This window comes from Cnephaeus nilssonii (assembly GCF_951640355.1).
Source record: "Cnephaeus nilssonii genome assembly, chromosome: 11".
Lineage (NCBI taxonomy): Eukaryota > Metazoa > Chordata > Mammalia > Chiroptera > Vespertilionidae > Cnephaeus > Cnephaeus nilssonii.
Genome location: NC_137082.1, coordinates 33,448,793 through 33,475,126, shown reverse-complemented (window position 1 = coordinate 33,475,126; position 26,334 = coordinate 33,448,793). Strand labels below are relative to the sequence as shown.

General features: G+C 57.0%; 3 protein-coding genes across 5 annotated transcripts; all 3 read left to right on the top strand.

Annotated features, from left to right (window-relative positions):
* Positions 1–9,297, top strand: DUSP15 (dual specificity phosphatase 15). 2 transcript variants are annotated; one of them, XM_079784135.1, is made up of 8 exons: positions 1–497; positions 1,159–1,192; positions 2,674–2,756; positions 4,956–5,005; positions 5,953–6,027; positions 7,155–7,326; positions 7,626–7,650; positions 8,457–9,297. In XM_079784135.1, the coding sequence occupies exons 1-8, from the start codon at positions 477–479 to the stop codon at positions 8,942–8,944; spliced, it is 948 nt and encodes a 315-aa protein (XP_079640261.1). In that variant the 5' UTR covers positions 1–476; the 3' UTR covers positions 8,945–9,297. The 2 variants fall into 2 exon arrangements, with proteins under 2 accessions (XP_079640261.1, XP_079640262.1); XM_079784136.1 differs by lacking the exon at positions 7,626–7,650 and having other exon boundaries at positions 5–497; positions 8,457–8,878.
* A 2,352-nt stretch (positions 9,298–11,649) lies between these two features.
* On the top strand, positions 11,650–20,913 carry LOC307107136 (interferon regulatory factor 4-like). Of its 2 annotated transcripts, none has more exons than XM_079784132.1 (8): positions 11,650–12,054; positions 15,903–16,092; positions 16,401–16,498; positions 17,268–17,379; positions 17,499–17,564; positions 18,292–18,666; positions 19,283–19,381; positions 19,616–20,913. In XM_079784132.1, exons 1-8 carry the CDS (start codon positions 11,815–11,817, stop codon positions 19,726–19,728), a joined length of 1,293 nt encoding a protein of 430 aa, XP_079640258.1. In that variant the 5' UTR covers positions 11,650–11,814; the 3' UTR covers positions 19,729–20,913. The 2 variants fall into 2 exon arrangements, with proteins under 2 accessions (XP_079640258.1, XP_079640257.1); XM_079784131.1 differs by having other exon boundaries at positions 11,652–12,054; positions 19,263–19,381.
* A 1,263-nt stretch (positions 20,914–22,176) lies between these two features.
* On the top strand, positions 22,177–24,058 carry FOXS1 (forkhead box S1). Its single transcript, XM_079784134.1, has one exon. It carries the CDS (start codon positions 22,817–22,819, stop codon positions 23,810–23,812), a length of 996 nt encoding a protein of 331 aa, XP_079640260.1. The 5' UTR covers positions 22,177–22,816; the 3' UTR covers positions 23,813–24,058.
* The last annotated feature ends 2,276 nt before the right edge of the window (positions 24,059–26,334 follow it).

Here is a 26,334-nt window from a genome sequence, read left to right as displayed (position 1 = left end):
CCGAGCCGGAGCTGGGGGCGGGGTCTCCAAGCCCCTGGCTGCGGGCTCCCGCCCCCGCCGGCCCGAGCCTGACGGTGCCAGGGTGGGGGGAGCGCCTCGCCCCCCCCTCCCCGCCTCCGGAGGCCTCGGCCCCACGCGGCCCCAACAAGCTGCCGTTGTCCCGTGGGCCCGGGGCCCGGCACACTGGGGCTTTGTCCAGTCCCCCGCCGCGACCCGCGGGAGGGGCCCCCACATGACCGAGGGGGTAGGAGGAGCCTGCGGCGGTGGCAGCGGCGGCGGCTCCATCGTTTCCCTCCCTGGCCGGGGGTCGGCGGGCGGTGACGGCGGCTGGGCCGGGCTGGGCGCGGCCGCGGACGCCGGGCCCCCTGCTCCCCGCCAGGCAGCCGGCGCCGGGCCTGGGCCATCGCGGCAGCTGTGACCCGAGCGCTTTCGGGGCTGCCAGCTGGGGGTGCGGCCGGCCCCCCGGCCCGGGGATCATGGGGAATGGCATGACTAAGGTAGGTGGGCGGGACCTCGCAGCCCGCGCCTGCTCGCCCCCCGCCCGGCCAAGGACCGGGTCGCTCTGCCCGCCTCTGACCTTCTGGCTCCCGCCGAGTCTCTCTGTCTCTCTGTGTCTCTGTCTCTTGCTCCCTGTGACTCTGAGATCGTATTTCGCTGTGTGTCTCTCTGGGGCTGTCTCTCTGGGGCTGTCTCTCTCTCTCTCTCTCTCTCTCCTGTCTGTCTCTGGTGTCTCTGTAGCTGCCTTTTCTGTGACTCTTTCTCCCTGTGTCTCTCTGTGGCTCCCTGTCACTCCTAGACTCTCTCTCTGACTCCCTTGTCTCTGACTCTGGACTCTCTACCTCCTCCTGTCCCTGCCTTCCCACTCCCTCCTCCTCAGAATTCCCGACCACTCACCCTGTCAAGTCCACCTCCCCCTTCCCTCTCCCTGGTCTTCGTGCCCTCCCTCCTCTTTCCTCCCACCCCCACCCCAGGCAGCCTGCTTTGTGCCCCCTTGTGCCTCCCCAACCCCTCTCACAGGGTCCAGGCCCCCCTCTGTCCTGAGGCTCAGACAGTCTTCATGGGATGGAGAGCGGCTGCGGGCCCCAGCTGCAGGGGTGGGAAGGGCCCGCTCCCCTACCCCGCTGACCCTGCGGCTCACCCTGCCTGTCTCCCCTGTAGGTACTTCCTGGACTCTACCTCGGAAACTTCATTGGTGAGCACGGCCCACTCTGCCCCGAGGCCATGGCACTCTGCCTGCCCCAGGCCCATGCCTGCCATTCATGCTCTGGCCCACAGCACCCACCTCGGAGGCGCTCAGGAATGGGGCTGGGGGCAGGGAAGTGATGCCAGGCTGGGAGGGGGAAAGAGCTCTTGAGGACGAAGGGGTAGGTACGTGGGTGGGGAAGTGTCTCCAGGGCAAAGGGCTCAGAAGGCTGGACGCTGGGCGAGTCTGCAGGCGCTCGGAGCCTAGCCTCTCCCTCCGCACCAGACCAGCGCCTCTGAAGGTGCTGACCCTGAGGTGCTGGGTTGAGGTCTGTTGGCAGCAGTCCTGGAGACTGGGCTCTACCTCAGGAACTCCATTGGTCAGCACTGCCCACTCTGCCCCAAGGCCTTGGCACTCGCCTGCCCCGGCCTGTGTTCAGAGACAGGCCGGTCCAGGGTTTGGGGGGCCCGTAGTGAGAAAAGTCACTTCCATCTGCAGAGTCAGAGACAGCTTCCGAGAGGGAGGGGCATCTGAACTGGGATAGGCCTTCCCCATCACCCTGTCCCCCAACGGCTAAGGTGCCCCCCTCTCAGAAGCCCTGACCCCCTCCTCCCTGGAGCTACCTCAGCAGCACATGCCACATTGCTTTCTGAGTATTTGGCTAAATAAGGTCCAAATTCCCATGAGGGCAGAAGCCAGGACTTAGTGAGCACTCAGTAAATGTGTTGAGTGAGGATGTGGACAAATGGGGACAGAAGCGATATGTGTCGCATACTTTGATTATAAAAGGTCTGTATACACTGGCAATCCAGCCCCTAGAAATGACCTCTGATAGCATAGGGCGTGGGCCTGCCCCCAGGTCATGTTTCATCTCTTTGTCGATGCAGATACCAGATTTAAAACAAAAATGGAAACCTATTCTGCATGTTGTTCTGTCGCCTATATTTCCCATTTAATAATGTATTGTGGACATCCTTGCACATCAGCACACACAGATCTGCATAGTATTCAAGTATGAATATGCCATTTTTTACCCAGCTCCCTTTTGATGGACATTTAGTTTGTTCCCACTTCTATTTCTGGTGTTGTTACTGTTATAAGCAGCACTGAAGAGAATATCGTCCTCTGTACACAAAACTTCATGTGAACAAACCCTTCTATAGACCAAATTCCTAGAAGCAGAATTACTGGGTCAAGGCTATGCCGGGAAAGGGTGTTTGCGATGGAAAGAATAGCACGGGGAAGGTGGGGGAGATGCTGGGCTGTTACTTGGGGGTGCCCCAGAGACAAGACTGAAGCCTAGGGGTGTGGCAGGACCTGTTATGCCAGGAGCAGGAGGTGGCCTAGGAGCCGGGACCAGGCAGAGGGTCCGCCAAGGCGGAGAGGGTGCGGTGAGAAGGAGAGTTGGGCAGGGAGTTGCCTCTCACTTGGCCATCAGGAACACATAAGTCATACCTGCCAGACTGGCTTAAGATTCCTGTTTCTTTCAGATGCCAAAGACCCGGATCAGCTGGGCCGGAATAAGATCACACACATCATCTCCATTCATGAGTCACCTCAGCCTCTGATGCAGGTACTCCTTACCCCCATCCCAGGGCTGTGCATAGATTGGGGAGGGGGCTTTAGACACCCTCCCCCCGGTGCCCATTTATCATGTACCTACTATGTGCCAGTCCTTGACTGCCTTCCTGACCCCCTGACCCATGCTCTCTCATTTGGTTGAAAACGAGCCTCTTTTACATTAGCATCCCTATTTGCCAACTGAGGTAAAGTAATTTGCCTAAATTCACACATCCAGGAAGTTGAGCTAGAATTTGAACACAGGCCATCTGGCTCCAGATGCCTCCACTGAGCCATAACACGGCCCCCACCTGGGCTTCCCATTGCCCAGCTGAATAGACGGCTCCAAATGGATGGTTCTGGGCTCTGTGTTTCGTTGTGGGACCTGGAGCTGTGACTTTGCCTCTCTGGGCCTCTGGTCCCTCAGCCCTATCTGCCCCTGGGGGCTGTTGTGAGGGGGCAAATGGGCTGTGGGATGGTGAAGATGCCTGGCACACTGTAAAGCATGGCTCCCACCGGAGCAGTTGGTGCTGGAATTATCGAGTCCTGGGGAAAAGGAGGTGAGGGTGTTTTGACCCAGAGGAGGAAAGCAGGAACTCCAGACCACATGTGCTGAAGTCAGGAGGCCTGCGTTCACATCTTCACTTACTCTCTCTGTAACCTTGGGTATAGGACTGTGGTCGGCAAACTGTGGCTCTTTGGCCCCTTGAGTGTGGCTCTTCCACAAAATACCACGGCCTGGGCGAGTCTATTTTGAAGAAGTGGCGTTAGAAGTTTAAGTTTAAAAAATTTGGCTCTCAAAAGAAATTTCAATCATTGTACTGTTGATATTTGGCTTTGCCGACCACTGGTAGGACGTCACCTCTCTGAACCTCAGTTGTCTGACCTGTAAAGGGAATTTTATGAGAGTACTGACCTCACTGAATTGTTGCAAGGCATACAATAGGTGCTTAACAATTTACAGCTGATATAATACAAAGTTAATCATACTCATCGCATGAACAGAGACCCTTCCTCCTTATCTGTTAGTCTCAGTCACCCACTGGAGGTAAAGAACTGGGGGTGGGAAAGGGCTCTGAAGATCTGAGATTCAGACCAGGTTCTGTCACAGATTTGCTGTGTGACCTTAGGCAGGATCCTTTCCCTCTCTGGGCCTTAGTTTCCCCATGTGTCTGATTTGATTATTTCTGAGAGCAACATCCAATAATCTATGATTCTCAGTGTCATTCAAAGAAGAACTTTTCAGGTCAATGGCGTCTGATTTTGCTTTATAGTGCAGGCTTGTTTTGAAGTAATTGGAGTACGCAGTCACCAGATTGCATGGGGAAGGTTGTGAAGTCATGAATATATTTACTAATGAAATGACTGCTTGTAAAATGAATCCCTGCTCCAACAGCCCTCCCCTCTTCTCCCAAGTGTCTCTCCTGCTCCATCCATCAGTGAATTTACCAGTCAGAGGTTGATTATGCCCTGCAAATGCAAGGCCAAATGTGTTGCAAATGAAATTGCAAGCCTTGCAAAAGATGCAGGATGGAGTGACCTTGGTGGAAGTGAGTTGGAGAAAAGCTGTACTCTCACATGAAGCCTTTAACAAACGAGGATGTGGCTGGGGTCCCTTAGCCACTGGCCATTGGTGGGCCAGATACCTGAAAAGAGCCATTTGAATATCCAACAATTAAGACAAGTCCTTGAGAAAAGTGATGAGGTTCTTGGAATGTGGGCAAAGATCATCTTTATGAACTTGTGTGAAGGTGAAGCATGAAGTGAAGGATGCTGGAACAAGTTTGTTAGGAAAACTAGTGACAATACACTCCTTGATTATTTTAATAATTAGCACAAATTTTATAACCACAATTCGTGAAGTGTAAACTTATTTTCATAATTTTTGTTTCTTTTCAAGAAAATGAAATCTGCTGTGCCCTTCTTACTATGTAATATTGTAATCCTCCTTTGGAGGGGAGTCACTCTAAGTGGCCCTTTCCTGGCTAAAAGAAAGGTCCCTGGATCCTTTTTATCAGGTTCTTAGAAGGTTCTAGAATCACTGATGGTCAGAGCTGGGAGGTCCTCTTTGAACAGAGAGGACAACTGTGGCCCAGAGAGGGGCAGGAACTGGGCTGGGGTCAGGAGGTGCTTGGGGGCCCAGGCTGGGGTAAGAGGGGGCAAAAAAGCCCCCCGCCCCCCCGCACTGCCTGTGTGTGTTTTGTACTTTCAGGGCATAACCTACCTTCGCATCCCAGTAGCCGACAACCCTGAGGTACCCATGTAAGTTCCCCGGATGGACCGACCGACGGATAGACAGCTGCCTCCTGTGATGGTGGGAGGGAGGATGGGAAGTGGTGTGAGGGAGAAAAGAGAGGACTCAGACCAGAAAGCTGTCCTGGGACCCCAGCACAGATGGTCACCCAGCCCCAAGTTTGACTCTGTCTCAGCCACGCCTTGGTCTGGGCCCCTGACCAAGACCATTAACCTCCCAGAGCTGAGTCTCTTCTGCTGTGAATTGGAGAGAGTGCCCCAACTCACAGGATCAGCTGCACCAGCGGATTTGGAAAGTCAGGCTCAGCTGGTTCCTGGCCTTGGAGTTAAGATGTCTGGGTTCTGGCCAGGCTTTGCCATTTACTTGCTGTGTGACCTTGGACAAATCACTTCCCTTCTCTGAGAGGGACAGTGGGGGTGTGATCAGCATCAAGGAGGCTTTCCGAGATCAGATGGCGTGGGTTGAGGCTCTAGGATAAGGCCTGGAGTATAATGGGGGCTCAGAACCCAGGATTTTTGTTCATGTTAGCAGCAGTGCCTCCAGCCTGGGAGGGGCCCAGACAAGGCGCCCCTGCCCCTCTGGAATCTTGCTGTCAGCCCCATTGTAGACCATCACTGTCCCCAGTGATTGCAGACCCCCAGAGCAAGGGGACCCCTGTGTCTCCTCCCACCCATTCCTTAAAAAATCAAGATTCTCCCTCCCCTGTGAAAACAGGGTCCCCAGGACACATTGGGGAGGTTCTCCGGCCTCTGTAGTGGGATCTGCCATGACTGGCCTCTCTTTATTGTTTCACGCACATCCCCACCTCAAATGACAGCATTGGCCCCTACTCACTGCACGCACTAGCTGACCTAAGGACCCCCAGGCTCTTTGTCTCTTGCCATCCCATAAATGGGGAGGGGGACAACTGGGAGACACCCCCCCAGTGCTCCCTCCCTGTTGCTTTCTTTTCTAGCAAAAAGCACTTCAAAGAATGTATCAACTTCATCCACTGTTGCCGCCTCAACGGGGGGAACTGCCTTGTGCACTGGTGAGTTAAGAGGGGAGCGGGGAGAAAGGAAGCAAGTGGCTGTCCTCTGCCCCGAACACACACTCATCCTATGGGGAAGGGGGAACGTGTGGCAATCTTGTCCAGTTGTCACAATGGCTGACCATCCACCGTCCATCTGATAGAAGCTGAAAGGGGGCTCAAATCGGGGCTCTGTCCTTCACCAGCTGGGAGGCCACGGCCAAATAGCTGTTTCTCCCTGAGACTCAGTTTCCTCATCTGTGAAATGGGGGAAAGAATGCTGACGTGATGGGCTATTGGGAGGGACAGGTGAGCATGGGCAGGTAACCAAATACCCACCAATAGTTCTAGCTCCCTCCCCTCCCCTCTAGGCATTTGAGCCATAGTAGTGCAGGGTAGTGGAGAACCCCAGGCTGGGAGACGGGACCCCCAAGTCTTCCCAGGAGCCCCTAGCCCAGTATATGTCACTCATTTCATAACTTCTCACTGAGCACTAACCCTATGCTGGAGCCCCAGCCACAGGAAGAGCTACCTGCAGCCTTGTCTCTCACCCTCTCTCCCTCCTTCCCCCGCTCAAAATGCACTGGCCATCTCCTTGTTTTTCAAACCCACCAGGCTCCCATCTCCTGGTCTTCCTACATACCATTCAAGACTCAGCCTGGTGTCACTTCCTTAGGAACAGCTTCCCTCATCCTCCCCCTCCCCTCCCCCCACTAGATTAATATCTCTTCCTATACCATCTCCTAGCCCCTGGACTCATCTTCATTGTCACCACCTGAAATCGTTTCCCTGGTTAGTGTCTGTCTCCGCCAACCATACTATAAGTATCAGGATGACAGAGACCATCTCTGTTTTACTTCCCACTAGATCCCCAGGATCTGAAAAACAACAGAGGATCAGTAAACGTTTATTGAATGAATGAATGAAATGATGTTTCACTCAGGACTTTAATGTGGAGGAATGCCTGGGGATTCTCCAGGCAGAGGGAACAGAATGGGCAAAGGCCTGGAGGTGGGGAGATAGGTCCTGGCAGGTTCCTTGTGGTTGGAGCTCAGGAGGCAAGGGTGGGAGAGTGGAAGTGGGGATGGGTTATCTGGGGGGCACAGAGAAGACTGGGCCTTCCCTGAAGCTTGGGGTGGGGTAATCAGCTTTGCAGGCATCTCTCGAAGCACCACCATCGTGACAGCATATGTGATGACTGTGACGGGACTAGGCTGGCGGGAAGTGCTTGAAGCCATCAAGTCCACCCGGCCCATTGCTAACCCCAACCCAGGCTTTAGGCAGCAGCTTGAAGAGTTTGGCTGGGGCAGTTCTCGGAAGGTAGGGACTGGGGCAGGGGCTGGGGCAGGGTGGGAGGCTCTTCCCACTGGAGCTGAGCATTGATTGGAAAGAATTTAGCCCTGGCAGGGTTGCTCAGTGGTTAGGACACCAGCCCATAGATTGAAGGGTCGTGGGCTCAATTACTGGTCAAGGGCATGTACCTGGGTTGTAGGTTTGATCCCCGGCCCTGGTCGAGTCGGGGAGAATGTGGGAGGCAACCAATCGATGTGTGTCTCTCACATCGATGTTTCTCTCTCTCTCTCTCCCTCTCTTCCCCTCTTCCCTTCCACTCTCTCTAGGAATCAATGGAAAAAATATCCTCGGGTGAGGATTAACAAAAACAAACAAACAAACAAACAAATAATTTAGCCTCTGCTTCAGACCTGGCAGAAGATTTTTCTGGGGTCTCAAACGCATGGCCCTGGAGCTAACATAGCCCCCGGGTGTATTTTGTTTGGAGAGCTAGATGTTTTCTGTTTCATTTAGAATCTGAATGCCTTTGGGCCAGACTCTGGACCCGACAATTTGATCAGGTCCCACAACTACCTGCTCTACCTGCCTGGAACCCGAAGGGCATTTGAGCGTTTGGGCCCCTTTGGAGAGAAATGTCCACCTCCTACTCTACCCCTGGATCCTTGATGAGGCCAAAGCAGTCCCTTCTCTTTTGCCCAATGGGCAGATGGCACGTGGAGATATCAGGGACTGGGGCTTCCCGGACAACCGGGGAAGAGAGACAGAGAGAGAGAAGCAGCAAGTGCAGGAAGGCGCTCAGCAGGTGGCAGGCTGGCACCCAGAGGCCTGTCTGCAAGGCTTTAGGACAGAGGCAGGCAAAGAAGAGGCCCGGTGTGAGTGGTGTTCTGTGCAGGGGGGAGGGATTGATGGAGGGTCACTTTGGCAGGTCTGGAAGATGGAGTGTCCTAAAGGAAAGTGGGTTCAGGGAGAGGGAAGGGACTCATGGAGGGGCTCCGTAAGGGGGATGGAAACGCAGAACGGAGGCTAAGGGGACATTCGGGAAGGGGCGGGGCTTGGCGAGGTGTGGGAAGCTCGCCCAAGGGCAGAAGCTCTAAGGATCCGGGAGGGGACCGGGCCGACGGCCTGGCACCGACCGAACCCCTACATCCCCACCCCAGCTTCGCCGGCAGCTGGAGGAGCGCTTCGGAGAGAGCCCGTTCCGCGACGAGGAGGAGATGCGCTTGCTGCTGCCGCTGTGCAAGCGCTGCCGGCAGGGCTCCGCGACCTCGGCCGCCTCCCCCGCGCCGCAGTCCTCGGCCTCCGAGGGAACCCTGCAGCGCCTGGTGCCGCGGACGCCCCGGGAGGCCCACGGGCCGCTGCCGCTGCTGGCGCGCGTCAAGCAGACTTTCTCTTGCCTCCCGCGGTGCCTGTCCCGCCGAGGCGGCAAGTGAGGATCCCGCCCCTCTTCCTCCTGACGAGTCCCCTGAGGGGGGCTGTCTGGGCCTCCCACGGCCTCCAGGAGGGCCCAGAGCCCGCGGGCGCCCCGCGGCGGCCCGATCCCTGCTCCTGCCCCCGCTGCCCGCCCTGCTTGTCTGCGGTAGCGCGTCCTCCTCCGTCTAGGCTTCTCTGCGTTGGGCCAGCCTGCTGCAGTCACCTGGTGCCTTAGGCCTTGGGTTGGAGGCGGGGGCACGCGGCCCCTCCTCTTAAAGGCGGAGGGAGTGGGGTTGGACGGGCCTGCAGGGTATTAAAGAGACACAGAAGCGGCTTTCCTGAGTGCCTCCCAGTTACTGAGCAAAGGTGGGGCCGCAGGACGCTGCCAGGGGCCTGGGGCCAGCAGGAAACAGGGGTGGGAGGCCCTCTGCATCCCCTGGGGCCCGCGGAGCCTGCCGCCCTGGGTAAAAGTGCAGTCCTCTGGGCTGAATTCTGAATGCTGCTCTGACACTCCCCCCCACCCCCCATTTCTCCCCAAGCCTTGGTCTCCCTCCTTCTCTTTGAATCCCCTTCCCCTCCCCACTCTCCTCCCTGAGCCCCCTCTTCCTCCTCCAACTCCCCCCCACCCCCTTCCCTATTCACAAATACTAGCTGGTAAATGCCTCCCTCGTGCCTGTCCTTTTGCATACACGAGTTCACTTAATCCCGGGGCAGGCTGCCTGCCAGAGGACACACAGCTAGAGTAGGGGCGGGTGGCATGAGGGTTGGTAAGAAGCAGCTCTTTCTGGTTTTGGTGGTTACTGGAGAGGAGGACCCACCCCCAGCCAGTGGGAATGACCCTTCCCACCTAGAGTTTAAAGGCCAGGCAGCCCAATAAAGCAACAAATTGACTTCAAGGATGAGCAGAGGTCATCGGAGCTGCCTTTTCCTAAACTAAAATTAACCCAGAGTTGAGAGGGCTCTGAAATAGCTACAATAATATAGCCACTGGCATGGGGCTCTTACTATGCACCAAGCACTGTGCCCTCCTGTTGCTGATATTCTGGTGGGAAAGACATCAGATAGATGGATAAACAAAAGGAATGTAAGTCAGGGAGTGAGGGAGTGAACTGTCCTGCTCTCTGGGGAGAAGCATTCCCCAGATGGCTGGACTCAGCAGAGTGCAGGGAGCCTGTGGTATCCTGGCTAATTGGGGGGCGGAGTGTGTGTGTGTGTGGGGGGGGGTGTCACCATCCACAGGGTTAAAAACACCATTCTAATTCTATCGGTACCTTCCCCGACTTAAACATCTCTGTGGCTCCCCATTATCATAGGACAAAACCAACACCTTGATCTGATGTTCCAGGTCCTTCATGATGCTCCCCCTGCTTCCACCATTACTTTCACCACACTGTGACTCAACAACAATAATAATACCATCCGTGCATTGACTCTCACTGTGGGCCAGGCCACGTGTTACACATTTTACCTGTATCCAGTTTAATCCTCAAGCAACCCTAGGAGGGAACCCTTGGTGCCCAAGGTCACCAGCTTGCACGTGGTGGGGCCGTGATTTGAATCCAGGCAGCCTGGCTGTGGACCCTGCCCTCCTAATTCCTACACCTCTGCCACTTAGGCAAATGAAGGGACTGTCCGACACGCCAAAGGCCTCTGCTTTGATGCAATTATTTTGTATTCTTTAAATATTTTTGGATTCAATCATGTGAAATGCTTTATGCCCCATAGGAGCCCTTCAGGCCCGAGTCTGAATCCTGGCTATGGCTGGAAGTGTCCGAACTGGGCGGCTGCTGGAATGTGGGGACAGAGGGTGGGGAGTAAGAAGGCCCCTCTGGCAGGTTCACATGAAGGACAGTGCTACCAGCCTCCGGTCATACTGGCTGGGCACCCAGCCCTGCACTCACTGCAGGGGGCGGGGGGGGGGTTTCTCTCCTGGAGCCTTATTTCCCCATGTACACAGCGAGGCGGGGAGCAGTCCGAGCTACTTGACCTCTTTCAGATCGCAAACCCCCGGTGACAATTTTTTTAAATATATTTTATTGATTTTTTACAGAGAGGAAGGGAGATGGATAGAGAGCTAGAAACATCGACGAGAGAGAATCATCGACCAGCTGCCTCCTGCACACCCCCCACCAGGGATGTGCCCGCAGCCAATGTACATGCCCTTGACCGGAATCGAACCCGGGACCCTTCAGTCCGCAGACCGACGCTCTATCCATTGAGCCAAACCGGTTTCGGCCCCCGGTGACAATTTAATGAAAGATACAAACTAGAAAAATGCAGAGACATTCAGGGGGTTCACAGGCCCCACCAGGAATCCCTAGGCTCCAGGGATAGCTGTGGTTTAGGCTCCTGGGCTCCCGGGTCAGAGAGACACAGGTTTGGGTCCTGGCTGCCCCACCTGTTAGCCCTGAGACCGTGTTACAGGGCTTTCACCGCTCTGAGCTCCAGTCTTCTTTGCAAGAAAAGAGGTAGTTACACTAATCGCACGTGCTGTCTCAAGAACCAACCCAAGCCACTGCAGGGAGGCTCTCGCAGGCCGCACCGTGGTGGGCATCCATAAAGGAGGACTCCCACGGTTTAAGGAAATCGCTCTCCACGTGTGGCCCATGGACCCCCTGGATCAGAATCGCGTTCTACAAGTCTGGGGTGGACTTAGCTTGAGAAGCACTACACCTTTCCAGCCTCTACGGGGCCAGGTTCTGCAAAGGGACCGACGGTTTTCTGGCCGGCTGGGAAGAGCAGAAACAGGTGCAGCGGTGGGGCCAGGGACGCTAGCGTGCCTGTCGCCCCCCCTCCCCCACCACCACCCCTGGGAACCGGCAGAGCCCTGGCTGGCCCACGCCTTGCCCCCGATGGGCCTTGGCGTCCCTGGCCCCTCTAGCTGACCTCTGCTCGAGGCCCCACGCCCTCTGGGCCAGGCTACACGGGGAGGGACCAAAGCAAAGGGCCTTCCGGGAGGGGGGACAGAAAGGAAAGTGAAACCTGGCCGGCCAGACTTTCGCTTTCTCTGCTTCCACGCGCCACCCAGGTGGCCCCGCTGTCGCCCTTCGTGCTGGGGGCCCGGTCGCTGCGGGCCCAGAGCTGCCCCCCAGCACTGCGTCCCCGATGGCCGGCGACCCCTGGCGGAGGGAGGAAGGAAAGGTCCCCGATGGCGATGGCGGACGACCCACGGCGGGGGCGGCCGGGGGTCCCCTGCGTCTCCGTGACTGGCTGCTGTTGCAGATCGAGAGCGGGAGCTACCCCGGGTTGCGCTGGGAGGACGAGGGCAAGACCCTCTTCCGCATCCCCTGGAAGCACGCGGCCAAGCAGGGGTACCGGGCGCAGCAGGACGCCGCGCTCTTCAGGGTAAGGGGCGGGGGCCAGCCGGCCTGGCAGGGAGGGCTGTGGACCAGCTCGGCCCCGACCCCTCGAGCACCTGGGCCACTGGCTCGGCCCTTAGCCTCAGTCGTCTCTAGTGTCCTCCACAGATGGGAGGCCCTCAGACGCCCTCTGAAAACAGAACCCCCACGTCTCAGAGGGCCTCTCCTCCCTCTCCACTGCGTGAAATGAGATGCCAGTGATGGGAACCCCCCCCCCCCCCCCCCCAGCTTGGGGACATTTTGTGTGCTTCCCAGCACCAGCCCTTCTCAGGGACCTACCCGTCCAGGGATGCCCTCCCTTTCTTCAGTCATCATTAACTTCCTCCCAACTGGCGCTTTCCCATCACATTTAAGGCCCAGAATCTCTCCTGTAAGCAATAAGGAACCAGCCAGCCACGTATCAGGCGGCCACCAGCACCCCAAACACCGCGCTGTCTCTAGCTCCCGATCCTCTGGTCTCCCCATCTCCTGGAAAAAGTCTCCTGGCCACCAACTCCCTCGCTCACAGCCCCGCAATTCCTTCTCTCCCTCCTCTGCCCCTTCTGGCTTCTGTCCCTCCTGCTAATGTTGTTAGGTGCCAAATCTAAGGTTGCCATCACTGTCATCTTCTTTGACCCCTGGGGGGGGGGCGTGTCTGGAACTGGAGCACCCTCCCTCCTCCTTGAAACACACTCGCTTGGTTTCCAGAATCTCTGCCTCCCCTCACACACACACCCTGCTCTCCATTTTTCTCTGACCTACCTTCATGGCCCCTGCTTCTCAGCCTCCAAGCCCTCCGCTCCCGTTTTGGGGCTCTCAGCATCCACTCCTGGACCTTCCTCTTCATGTCCCATCCTCCCCTTCCACAGCCTCAGCATGGAGCCCCCAGCCTGTGGGTCTCATAGTCCCCAGACCTCTCAAACTCAGCATCTCCTCAACACCACGCTTATCTGCTTGCCCCTACAAGCATCCGTTTCTCGAAATGGAATATTGCACACATTGCCACCCAGACCCCAGAGCCAGGGCCCTGAACCCTGGCGTCCTTCCTCCCTTCCAATCTCATTCTACTCCTCTCCCAAGGCCTGCTGGCTCTTCCCACAGAACCTTCTTCCATCCATGGCCTTGGGCCCATTCTGCACATCTCTCACCAGGACATCTGCTGTGGCCTCCTTGAACTCCCTGGTTTCCCCCTGTCTCTCAGCTGTCCCCTCAGTCCTCCAAAGGGATCTTTCTAAATGTAAATCTCGCCTTGCTGCTCCCCTACTCAGAATCCTTCCGTAGCTCTGCATTGCCCTTGTGATAAAGTCTCAACTCTTTATCGTGGCCCTGAAGCCCTGGAGGAGCTGCTCATCCCTGCCCTCATCTCTCCACTCTCTCCCCTCCCCAACGGTAGACCAGCCTGAGAGTCCTTTCAGTTTCCAAATGCTTCCTGGCTCTCTCACCACTGGACCTTGGCACCTGTTGTTCCCTCTCTGGAGCACCTCTCCTCTTCGTGTTTACCTGGCCAACTGTCATCGTGCTCAGCTTAAACGCTTCTTCCTCAAGAGTCTTCCCCGATGCATTCATTTAATGCGTGTATTAAGTCTAACTCAGTGCTTCTCCCACTTCATCCCTGATTCCTTCGGCTTCCCCCACTGAAACCACTTTCCCTACGAATTGTAAGTGCCTTGGTGACACCGAGCACAGAGCCTGGCACACAGTAGGTGCTCAGTAAGTGTTTAAGTGTTTGCATGGCCTTCTGTGCTGCTGTTCAGAGGAGAGAGATTCTGCAGGCTCGCCCTCCCCATCCTTCTGGCTGCTTTGAACATCCCTCAACCCACCACTGACACACACGTGACTCCCTGGCTTCACACCTTCCTGGTGCCCAAAGCCAGGGAATAAAGCTTGGCCTTTGCGGACATTCGTGACCCAGCTTCAGCCTGTCTCTTCCTTGGTTCCTCTCCACCTTTCTCCCACCACACACATTATTTGTGGATTTCATGTTCGCAAATTCACTCACTCGCTGAAATTTGTAACCCCCACATCAATACCCAGGCACTGCTGTGGCCGCTTACAGACACCTGCAGACAAGTGAACAATCTAAGTCCCTGGACGTGCACATTCCCAGCTGAGGTTGAACAGGTGACGCTCTGCCTTCTTGTTTTCTGCCTTCTTCTTCTTCTCATGCTATAAACAAATGTCCGTTTTGCCGTCTACTTAGTGCCACATGTTAAATATTTTTGTGCTCTTTTTAAAAATATTTTTATTGATTTTTAGAGAGAGAAAGAGAGAGAAGAAGAAGAAGAGAGAGAGAGAGAGAGAATACATGGATCAGCTGCCTCCTGCACACCTCCTACCAGGGACTGAGCCTGCAACCCCCACATGTGGAGATGGAGAAGCCCTCAGGGGCCATCAGGACTGGCATCAGAGCACCGGCAGTGGGTGCAAGCAGCGGCTCTGGCTGGCCCCGATTGCCTCTCAGGAGCAGGGGGAGGTGGAGAAGCCCTGAGGGGTGATCGGGCTGGCGCCGGGTGCCAACAGTGGGTGAGAGCGCCAGGCAGGACTGTGGCTTGGGAGCAAAGAATTTTCAGTAACCACCAGAGGCTCGCCTTGGTCTGGCGCCCCCCTCACCTGCTCCACCATCCCGCCAAGGCCAACTCCCACCATGTTCTGTGCTTGCTCCCTGGTGGTCAGTGCACGTAATAATGACAGGTTGTTCGGTTGTTCCGCCGTTCAGTCTATTTGCATATTAGGGTTTTATATATATATATATGGTATCCTGTGGAAATACACACAAAACAAAGTTATTGATCACTTAATGAAAATGCTTCTAGATGCTGCCTAGACTCTATAGTGGATATCCATCTCACACACACACACAACACACAACACACACACACACACACACACACACACACACACTGGCCCAGGGATGGACAAAGCACCACAGTATTCCTGCAGTAGCTATCCCGGGCCCTTCATGAGCCTCTGTGAGAACTCCTTTTGAATTGGAATTTCTACTCACAGGGTATGTTTCTATTTTATTTAACTAGGCATGCCAGATGACCTGCACCCATTCCATGCCCATCAACTCTGCCCACATCGCAACCAACTCCTGACATTATCCAACTGGCTAAATTTTGTCAGCTTACAAGTGATATCTCTATGTTTATTTGCATTTCTCTAACACTATGCATTTAAATACTCATATGTTTATGGGCTTATGGTTTCCTTTTCTGTAAATCATTCATTCTTGTTGACTTGCAGAAGTTTTTTGTATGTTCCAGATTTAATTTCAAACATGGTCCATTTGTTTTGCCTTATGGTTCATGCCTTTGAAGGTTTGTTCCCAAGCATTCTCTGATCCTAGAAGGTTTTCTCCTACATTATCTCCTATTAATTTCATAAGTTTACCTCTTACTTTTGGTTTGTTTATCTTCTGGAGTCCACTCTTTGTATGTGGCAATAGGTTAAGATTTAATTTCATGGTTCTCCAGATAGCAACTCACCACATTATTTTATATCCTGTCATCCTATTTCTTTTTTATTTATCACAATCCATAATTTGGAATATAGCTATTACCATTGAGCTGTCTTTTCCCATCAGACTGGAGCTCCTTGAGAGCAGGGACTATGTCTGTCTTGCTCTCCATTCAGTTTCTAACTCGGGCCTGACACATAGTAGGAGCTCAAGGAATATGGGCTAGATGGAGGAAGGGAGGAAAGAAGAAAGGAAAGGATGGAGAGGTGAAGGGACAAAGGGTCAGAGGGAGAGAGAGGGAAGGGTGGGAGGCAAGGGAGGCCCTCATTCTTTTTTGTAACACCAGTCCCCCCACCCCAGGATATTCCTGCCCAAATACCCTTGCTCATCCCCAGGCCTGGGCCATATACAAGGGCAAGCACCTGGAGGGCACTGACAAGGAGGACCCCTCTACCTGGAAGACACGGCTTCGCTGCGCTCTCAACAAGAGTGTGGACTTCCGTGAGGTGCGTGAGCGCAGCCAGCTGGACATCTCCAACCCCTACAAGGTCTACCAGATTGTGTCGGACAGTGCCCATGGCCCAGGTACCATCTTGCCCCTGGAGGTAGTGGCCAAGAATGGCTCTCTGGGCAATAAGTACCTCATTTTGCACATCATAAAATGGGAAATGGTGGGCTTATTGAGCTTAAACTCATGGGCAGTTAAACAGAGAAGGACCCTTAGACCAACCAGTTAATCTCCCCATTTGAAAAGGAGGAAACTTAGGCCCAGAGAGAGGTGGGCCTTGCCTGAGATTATGCAGTGAGCTGGGGTACTCTGCCTGGGATCATCTCAGTTGAGGGGGTTCCCCTTGGGGCCCAGGAAACAATAGTCTATCTCTTACCCCATCTAGTTACCAGGGCTCGTGCTTCCTCTGAAGAGGAGGGCGTTCTCCAGAGCCAGCAGGAGCCCCTTAGAGAAGTGATGGAGCCCGCCTGTAGGACAGACCAGGTCAGTGTGTCCCCTGCAGCCCTCCAGCCTTGCCAGCTGTCACCTTTTACCCAACACATGCTCTCACCCCCTCCATGCCCACCCTTCCCATCAGCTCTACTTCACCTCTGCCATCACTTTCAACCCCATCATTCTATTCACTTTGCCTCCATCATCTCTAGCTCCCTCACTGTTCCCATCACCTCCATCATCTTCAGCTCCATCACTGTCTGCATCAACGCTATTTTCTCAAAGCTTACTCCCTGACCCCTATCATCAGTGGGTCCATTACTCTGACTCCAGTCACCCCATGATATCCAGTTCTACCACTGAATTCCCTTCACTGTCATCACCTGTAGCTCTCTCACCCCATCATCTCCATCACTGTCTGTATCACCCCTACTATCTCCACCCTATCACCTCTTCCCCATCATCAGTGGTTCATTTTTCTGTCCCCATCCCCCCATCAGTCTGATCCATTCCACTCTCTCTCGTACTCCTATCGGCATCCATTCCGTCACTCTGTCCCGCTATCTCTATCACTTCTGTTCCCCATTCACTCCTAGCACTTTTCCCCCCTATCATAGTGAGCTTCATCTCTGTCCCCATCACCTCCAACAACCCCGTCAACTCTCTTTTTACCTCTTTGGGGAAAAGGTCTTAAGCTCTGAAACCTCAAATTCCTGTCAACCCCAGGGGGCCTTCAGCCTACCCAGACCTCCCTCTGCCCCACGGCAGACGGTCTGGGAGCTCCTCTCCCCCCCTCACTGCCCTCTCTCCCGGTGCTCAGGCTGGCTCCGGATTCGCCACGGAGGATGAGAACAGGGAGCAGCCCCCCAGGCTGGCCCAGCAGGGCTCATTGGCACCAGCTGCCTTGCTCCTAGGCCCTCTGGCTGACCACAGTAAGTACTGGGTTTCCTCACCCAGCCCTGCATCCTCCCTGGCCTCCTGCAGGACCTTGATCTCAGGGTCAAGGAACACAGGGTGAGGTGGGGCCTGAGTGCTTTCCCTCCTTCCCCAGGGTACCAGGCACCGGACCCCTCCCGCTTCTGGAGCCCTTTGCCCTCCGAGGACTTCAGCAACCCCGGTAAGGAATCTGGAGGCTCTCCTGCCGGCCACCTGCAGGCCGGGGGCTGGGGCCAGTTAGCCTCTGTCTCCCCACAGTACCCAGCCCAGACTCCCACCAACCAGCTAGCTTTTGCTGAGGGCTTAGTCTCTTCCGGGCATCCTTCCAAGTTCTCCCCACCGTCCTGAGAGAGCGATCCTGCCACCACCCCCATTTTACAGATGCAGAAGCCAGACACAGAGGTGAGGGACCTTGCCCAGGGTCACACAGCGAGTGCCTGGGGACGTTCCTAACAGCTCCCAAATGCCAGAGAGAGAGGAGAAGCCCAGGGCCTGGCTGCAGAGCCCACAGCCCAAACCACTGAACACTGCTGGCTCCTCACAGGGGAGGCTGCTGCGTTGTTGTTATTTCCACCAGCATTCCTGTATTTGCTGGGCAGAGGGCCTCCGGGTGACGCCCCAGTATACAGACAGTCCCGGGCTCTGCTTGTGAAGCTCAACTCCCATTCCGTTTATACTGGAAGCGGCAGTTATTTACCACCGCCGCCACTGCTGGGATGATTGCTATCTCTTATGGGGAGGACCCGCCAGACTTCCTGAGGCGGGGGGGGGGGGGGGGGGGGGGGAGGGAGGGGGAGGTGCGGAGGGGGGGAGCACCTCAGGGTCCCCTGCCCTGCTGAGGGGTGAGATGCGGGGAGGTGGGAGCTGGCGCCACCCTCACCCGGCGCGCCTCCGTTCCCTTCCCGCAGATTGCTGGCTGCACGTGCGGCTGTTCTATGGCGCGGAGCTGGTGCGTGAAGCCACCGCGCGCACCGCCGAGGGCTGCCGTCTGGGCCCGCGCGCAGCCGCGGTCGACTCCGCCGCGGAGCGCCTCCTGGGGCCGCCACGCGAGGCACAGGTTCGCTTCCCGGAGCCGCCGCCCGGGGCCCGCGTGCTGCGGCGCCTGCTGCCGCACCTGGAGCGCGGCGTGCTGCTGTGGGTGGCGCCCGAGGGCGTGTTCGCCAAGCGCCTGTGCCAGGGCCGCGTGTACTGGCGCGGCCCGCTCGCCCCGCACCGCGCGCAGCCCAACAAGTTGGAGCGCGAGCGCACCTGCCAGCTGCTGGACACGCGCCGCTTCCTCGCAGGTAGGCTGAGAAGGTGGGGCCGGGGTGGCTGGACACAAGGGTGGGCAAAGGGGTGTGGGCAGAGGGGAGTGGGCACACCGGGTGTGGGGCAGGGGAATGGGCTTCAGGATGCGGGGCATGGGGTGGACATCGAAACAAAGGACCTGGCACGGAAGTACTGGGAGTGGGAACAGATCTGGGCACCAGGAGAGCTGGGCACAGATATTGCCGTGAACATATGGGAGATATAGGCGGGAACAGGCTTGGGGCATTGGGGGGGCATACGCAGAGGCGTGAGCAGGTGTGTTGTCATAGGGCAGGGTGCTAGGCGTAGGGTGGGCAATAGGGGCACTGGGCACAAGATAGGCATAGGTGAGTGGCAATGGGCATGGATGGGCATAAAGGCAGAGCAGTGAGCATAGGGGCACAAGGCATGGGGCGTGAGCACTGGAAGTGGGCATGGATGTGGGACATGAAACGTGGAAGTGGGCATAGGGCATGGGTGTGCACAATGGGGATGTGGGCTCATAGGACATGGGCATGGGATATGAGCGCAAGGTGGGCACCAGGTGGGACGTCCCATCTTGGCCCAGCCCCGACAGTCTCGGTGCCCGCAGAACTGCGGGCCCACCTGCAGGACGGCCACCCGGAGCCCGAGTACCAGATCCGTCTGTGCTTCGGCGAGGAGTACCCGGGCCCCCCGGACCAGCCCCAGGAGCGGCTCCTCATGGCCCACGTGAGTCACCTCCCCACTCCAGTCCCCACACCCTCCAGTCCCCTCCTCACAGCCCCTCACTGCTCCCTCTAGTCCCAGCTCTGCCCCTGGCCTGCTATATGACCCTCTGGTCTGTATGACCCTGCATGTAAAATGTGTGTGGGGAAGGGGCCATCATTAGGCTGTCACTTCCCACAGGAGCATAGAAGGTGGGGAACGGAGAAAGTCGGCTCATTGCCTCCCCTCCCCCTGCAGGTGGAGCCAGTCTTTGCCCGAGAGCTCCTCCTGCACGCGAAGCACCACCACCACAGGGCCCCGGGCGCCAGGCCCCAGTCCCCACATCCCTGATGGCATCACTCACTTGGTGACACAACTGAGCCAGCCCTAAGCAGCTGCTTCTTCCTCATACCTTCTAAAGTCACTGCCCCCCGCCCCTCACAAACAGGATGCAGATCCCACCCCAGCTCTGCCCAAACTGAGCCACTGGACTTGGGCCTTCCCCACCCCCCACCGATCATGGCCTTCAAGCTCTGAGCTGAGGAGCTGTAGCCCTGGAACGCAGTGTGTAGGTGGATGGCCTCCCTGGGCCCGGGGTGTCGGGCGGAAACTGAACTGGACCTTGAGATTCCAGAAACAGCAATTAGAGCAGAAGAAATAAGACTTTGTCTCTTTGTTGAGAGCCCAACATGCCCATAACGGTTCATCTAAAGCAGACCTTACCTGCGATCGATCCATGATAAGCTTTGCTCAAAGCTGAGTTTACCTCTAAGGGGCTCTGAGTTTCCAGACTCTTCCTCCTACCTGGGTTTGGGGTGAGGGGAGGAGGTCCCAAAACAGAGGACTTGGCCTGACCCTGGGACTTTGGATGCTAACCACTAAACCACCAACATCCGGAGACACTTTCTCTGGAGAAACTGAGTCAGGCCCCCAAACAGAGCCCTGGGGCAGAAGACAAAGTGGGAACTAGGGGGAGTCCAGCCCCTCCCCAAGCCCCTTCAGACTCTACAAACCGTAAGTTGTAGGAAATCCCTGAGATTGGGAGGGAGCCCCTCAACCATGAGGGCAGTTGACCCTGCTTTGTCAGGAAGTCACTACTTTCTGCCCCTTTCCTGATTTCCGACTTGAAAGGGCTGCTTTTGCAGGTGGCATCATAATAAATCTCTTTTAGTGAGACATTAATAGGTCACATGTTGCCCGGATGGCGTGGCTCAATGGTTGAGTGTGGACCTATGAACCAGGAGGTCACAGTTTGATTCCTGGTCAGGGCACATGCCTGGGTTGTGGGCTCTATCCCCAGTGTGGGGCGTGCAGGAGGCAGCCGATCAACGATTCTCTCTCATCACTGATGTTTCTCTCTCTCTCTCTCTCTCTCTCTCTCTCCCCCTCTCCCTTCCTCGCTGAAACAAATAAAAATATATATTTTAAAAATATAAGTCACTGCCCTAACCGGCTTGGCTCAGTGGATAGAGCATCGGCCTGCGGACTGAAGGGTCCCAGGTTCGATTCAGGTCAAGGGCATGTACCTTGGTTGCGGGCACATCCCCAGTGGAGGGTGTGCAGGAGGCAGCTGATCGATGTTTCTCTCTCATCGATGTTTCTAACTCTGTATCCCTCTCCCTTCCTCTCTATAAAAAATCAATAAAATATATTTAAAAAATAAATAAGTCACTTTTATGGGAGTGGGGGGGGGGGACTATGATTCAACAAAAGACAGAAGTCAATCAGATCGCTGTTTTTTAAATTCATTCAACAAATGAATTTGCCCGAGAGCTCCTCCTGCCCGCGAAGCGTTGATTGAACACCTGTTCCAGGCCAGTGCTGGACACTGGGGATAGAGCAAAACAGCATGGTCCCTGCTCTCCTGGGGTTCCCAGCCTGTTTTCCAGTGGGGCCCCAGGGACTTCTCTATCCCTGCCCCTCACAGGAGAGGTGATGTGAAGGAGTTACAGAATCCTAGGTTGAAATCCTAGCCTTTTCATTCTCTAGCTGTGTGACCTTAACCACGTCGCTTCACTTCTCTGAGCCTCAGATCCCTCATCTCTCCCAAAGCAGCTCTGAAGGCCTCTGGAGCAGGGTTGGTCTGAGAAGTAGATGTGGAGAAGGGAGGTGAATGAGCCTGGCATGGAAAGAGGCACACAGTAGGTACCTTCTGACTTGGTTGCTTGTGGTTCAGAGAACATGGAGGAAGCTCCCCCATCTTTCAGAAGGCCTGGGTGTCTGTCCTGGGCTTTTTTTGTATCCCGGCCTAAGGCTGCAGCTGGCGGGGAGCTCAGTTCAGAGTGACAGTCCTCAGCCATGTCCTACTCGGTGCTAGGCTCACAGAGGGTGCTGGGTACTATGAGAGGGAGCCTGTTGCCTCCTCACCACAACTCCAACAGATGAAGAGTCACCAGCTCCACTTCAGAGGTGGGAAACAGAGGCTCAGCCAGGGTCAGGGACTTGCTTGAGACACCTCATGGGAGAGGGCCTATCTCTGCCCAAATGTCTGTCCTCCCTACACCACTAGAGGGCGCCGGGGATCAGCCGATGGGTTTGGCTGGCTCTCATCACCATCCCAGGTGCCCCACCCCACATTCACCCTACTGAGAGGAGATGAGGGAATAAATAGTGTGGCCTCCAGGGCTCTGCGTGGTGGGGAGTAGGGAGAAGAAGACCCGGGCCTGGGAGGAGGAGAGGAGGAGAGGGGAACGGGAGGTGGGGGCTGGAGAAGCCCTGGTGGCTTTTCGCAGGGAGACCCCCAGGTCTCTAGCTCAGCACTTAGATTCTAAGTTCTCCCCTCTCTCCTCAGGGATGACTGTCTCTCTGTCTCTCTACCCCTCCCTGTCTTGTGGGAGTCTCTCTCTCTCTGTATCCTCCTTTTTCTCTCTGTCTCTGTACATTTATTTCTCTATTTCAGTGATGCTTTTTCTGTATACTACGTGCATGTATGTGTGCACGTGTGTGTATTTTTTGTCTTATCTTTGTCTCTTTACGTCTCTGCCTCTATCTCTGTGTGTGTTTCTGTCTCTTGCTATATCTCTACCTCTCTTTGTCTCTGTCTCTGTCTCTTTTCCCCCCACTATCTCTGTCTCTTTACATCTCTGCCTCTGTCTCCTTTTGTTTCTGTCTCTGTCTCCCTCTGTTTCACATCCTGTCCCTCCCCAGCCAGCACCACGCAGCACATGTGGGCTGAGGGTCTCACTCCGTCCCTTCCTTCCCAACTTCTTACCCCTGGCAGCTGCTCAAAACTTCCCAATCCAGGCCTCTCCTGCCCGCCCCTCTTGGGCCTTGGAGGAGGGGGTAAGGGAGGAAGGGAGGGCAGCCTGGCGGGCCCACCCCTTTTTGCCTTTCCAGGCTGGGAGGCTGGGCCAGTGGGCCTTTTAACCAGCCTGGGCAGGCTGTGCCGGACACCAGCCCTGGACGCAGTGCCTGGCTCCCGCGGTCCTGGCAGCCGCCAGCCCGGCCAGCCCCGCCAGCATGCAACAGCAGCCCCCACCCGGGCCCCTGGCCCCTGCAGCCGAGCCCACCAAGCCCCCCTACAGCTACATAGCCCTGATCGCCATGGCCATCCAGAGCTCCCCGGGGCAGCGGGCCACGCTCAGCGGCATCTATCGCTACATCATGGGCCGCTTCGCCTTCTACCGCCACAACCGGCCCGGCTGGCAGAACAGCATCCGCCACAACCTGTCACTCAACGAGTGCTTTGTCAAGGTGCCCCGTGACGACCGCAAGCCAGGCAAGGGCAGCTACTGGACCCTGGACCCTGACTGTCACGACATGTTCGAGCACGGCAGCTTCCTGCGCCGGCGCCGACGCTTCACCCGGCGAGCAGGTGCTGAGGGCACCAAGGGCCCCGCCAAGGCACGCCGAGGACCCCTCAGAGCCACCAGCCAGGAGGACCCAGGAGTCCTCGATACCACGACTGGCAGGCAGTGCGCATTCCTGCCGGAGCTGCCAGAGCCCAAAAGCCTAACCTTTGGGGGGCTGGTGGGGACCTTGCCAGCCAGCCTGTGCCCGGCACCCACCGATGTCAGGCCCCGGCCATCTGCGGAGCCCAAAGAGATGCCCACGCCCAAGCCTGCAGGCTCAGGGGAGGTCCCCATGGGCACCTCGACTTCCTCATGCCCGGCCTTTGGCTTTCCTGCCAGCTTCTCTGAGGCTGAGGGTTTTAGCAAGGCCCCGACGCCCATCCTGACCCCCGAGGCGGGCCTTGGGAGCAGTTACCAGTGCCGGCTGCAGGCCCTGAATTTCTGCGTGGGCACCGACCCCGGCCTGGAGCACCTCCTGGCCTCAGCGGCGCCCTCCCCTGCGCCTCCCACCCCTCCAGCTTCACTGCGGGCCCCGCTGCCCCTGACAGCCGACCCCAAGGAGCCCTGGGCTGCAGGCGGCTTCCCTGTCCAGGGAGGCTCTGGCTACCCGTTGGGGCTGACCCCCTGCCTATACCGGACACCAGGAATGTTCTTCTTTGAGTGAAGCCAGCCTGGCCTTGGGCAGCCCCTGCCACTCCGCCCTCCAGGCTGAGCCTGGCTGTAGGATCGGGGAGCTCTCAAAGGACCCAGGCCTGGCAAGGCAACGACAGCCGGGACAGGAAGCCAAGATTGGAGTGGTGAACACTCAGCCAGCCCCAGGGCCTCCGGACAGACTTGGGGGGAGGGGAAGCAGAGCCCCCTTGAGGTTTATCTGTGGCTCTCAGGGCCAATAAAGCCAGTGTGATGATGAGGGTCAGCTTGCTGGATGGTTGGGGGCTAAGGGCGGGAAGCCTGGTTCTGCGTGGGGTGGCTGTGGTTGTGGGGTTGTGTGGCAGGTGAGAGACCCCGGGTGGAAATGTTCCACATGAGGACTTCTCCTGCTGGGGACTTTCTCGGGGAGTTTCCCAGGAAGGCAGAGGAAGGGGGAGCAGGGAATGGGGTAGAGAGGGGCGGGAGGCAGCCATGAGAGAGAGCAGGCAGGGGGTGAGGCTGGCCTGGCCGGCGGGACTGGTTCTCCAATCCCAAACTCTGACTCAGCTGCCCCCGTCATGAGGGGTCAGGATAACTGTGACCATTTGTGACATTTACTCCATCCCAGGCTTCTACCCTCTCGCCAAATCCCGTGTGGTATGGGATGATATCCTCGTGTGACGTTGGAGGAATCGGGGCCTTGGAGAGTTTGGGGTCCTAACTTCGACTCCAGATGGCACATGAGTGGCAGAGAGGAAATGGGAGCTGGGTGTGTGTCTGCCCCAGGCCTGGCCTGCAGCGTGAGCGGACGCAGGGTGCCACGCCGGGTAGGAGCAGAGCTGGTGGTGTCCGGGACGGAGCTCGTGGGGGTGGAGGGCAGGAGGGTTCCAATGCCAGTGGTAAAAGGGCGCAGCTTATCCCTTTCAAGGCTCAAAGGCAGGCACTAGTCCCCCGGCTGGATTTCCTGCCAGAACGGGGGCTCCTGGGTCCCAGCTCTCTGAGCTCTCCTGGTGACTCGTAAGAAAGCATTTCTCTCATGGGGGGAGGGGAGCGGCTGTCCTTCCAGAGCCTCAGTTCCCCATCTGGATGATGGGTGTAGGGAGAGAAGGGCCAGGATACTGAGGGACCCCTTTCTGGTCTTTGGTGTAGTGGTCTGGAGGGTCTTACAGCCCACAAGGCGACACCCAGGGGGCTGGAGACCCCTTCATGGGGCGGGCAGCCCAGGCCCCTCCAGAGGCGCTTCCTGGGCAGGCAGCCACGCGGACTTCAGTCTCTGCTGCTCCCTCCTCCCTCCGCAGGTCCCCTGGGGCTTGGGAGGAAGCGAGCTGGGCTGGACAGCCCCAACTGTCTGGTTCCCACAGACTCCCGAGCCAGGGTGGAGAGGGGTCCCGCAGGGTGGGGGCGAACTGAGGCCGGAAGGGGTTGAGAAAGTGCCTGGCCAGCTGTGGGGCCCCTCCCTCCCATGTCTGCTGGACCCCAGCCGGGAACCCATCGAGCGATGGGGAGAAGGAGAGAGGGTCTGTCCTGTCACATTCGGGCAGCCTCGTGGCTGAAAGCGGGGGAGAGAAAGGTCCTGTGTGGGGGGACATGGATGAGGAAAGGGGAAGGAGGCTCTTGTGTGGGTTCAGAGATGGCATGTGCCTGTGTGGGTCAGTATCTGTGTGTGTGTGTGTGTGTGTGTGTGTGTGTGTGTGTGTGTGTGTGTGTGTAATGCAGAGACAGTTATAGAGACAAGGACAAGCAGATTCAGGGAAGGAGGCCGCTGCCAGGCACTGTTCCCTGTGGTGCATTCCTCTGGAGACCTGGTGACCCCAGTTCCTTCCCAGCCTATGTCCTGAGCTCGTAGGAGGATGGGGAGGCTGGCCTGCCTCAGGGAGCCCCGGCCTCTGCATCCTGCCCAGCCCTCCCCTGAGGAGGTTTGGCTTCTGAACTGAGGTGGGGGCTTGGGGAGAAGAACGCCGCATCCCCTGCCTGCCCACCCTTTGCCCTGGGGAACCCACACCCGGGAGCACCCTCTCCACATCCCTCTCTGGCTCCCAACACGGCCAAGAAGTGAAGACAGGGCCCCCTCAGTCCCAGTCCCCGAGCAGGACCCCGGGCTCAGTGCCGGCCTTGGACTCGCTGTGTGAGACTGGACCAGTGCCCACCTCTCTGGCCCTGACTTCACTCCCTTTGCCCCAGGGGTGTGGGGAAGCAGGGAAACAGCCTGACCTGTTGAGTCTGTGTCCCAGAGGAGGGTGTGACCTGGGGGGGTGGGCTAGAGGGCATCTCACCCCCAGAGGTGCTGGCCCAGAAGGCCCAGACATCATGATCTCACGTTGCCCTCTGCTCGCTGCCCAGCCCGGGGACCCCACCCACTGGGCCTTCTGCCCTCACATTCTTTCCATGACCAGCAGACACCCTCTGGCTCCTGCCTGGCCACCCCCACCTGGGGGGAGGCAGTTCTTAGCAGAGATTCAGCATGCCCACGCTGGCGGACCCCGAGAGTGCACCTCAGCATAGACGACGAGACCGGCCAGAGAAGGGAAGTGACATTCCCAAGGCCACACAGCACGG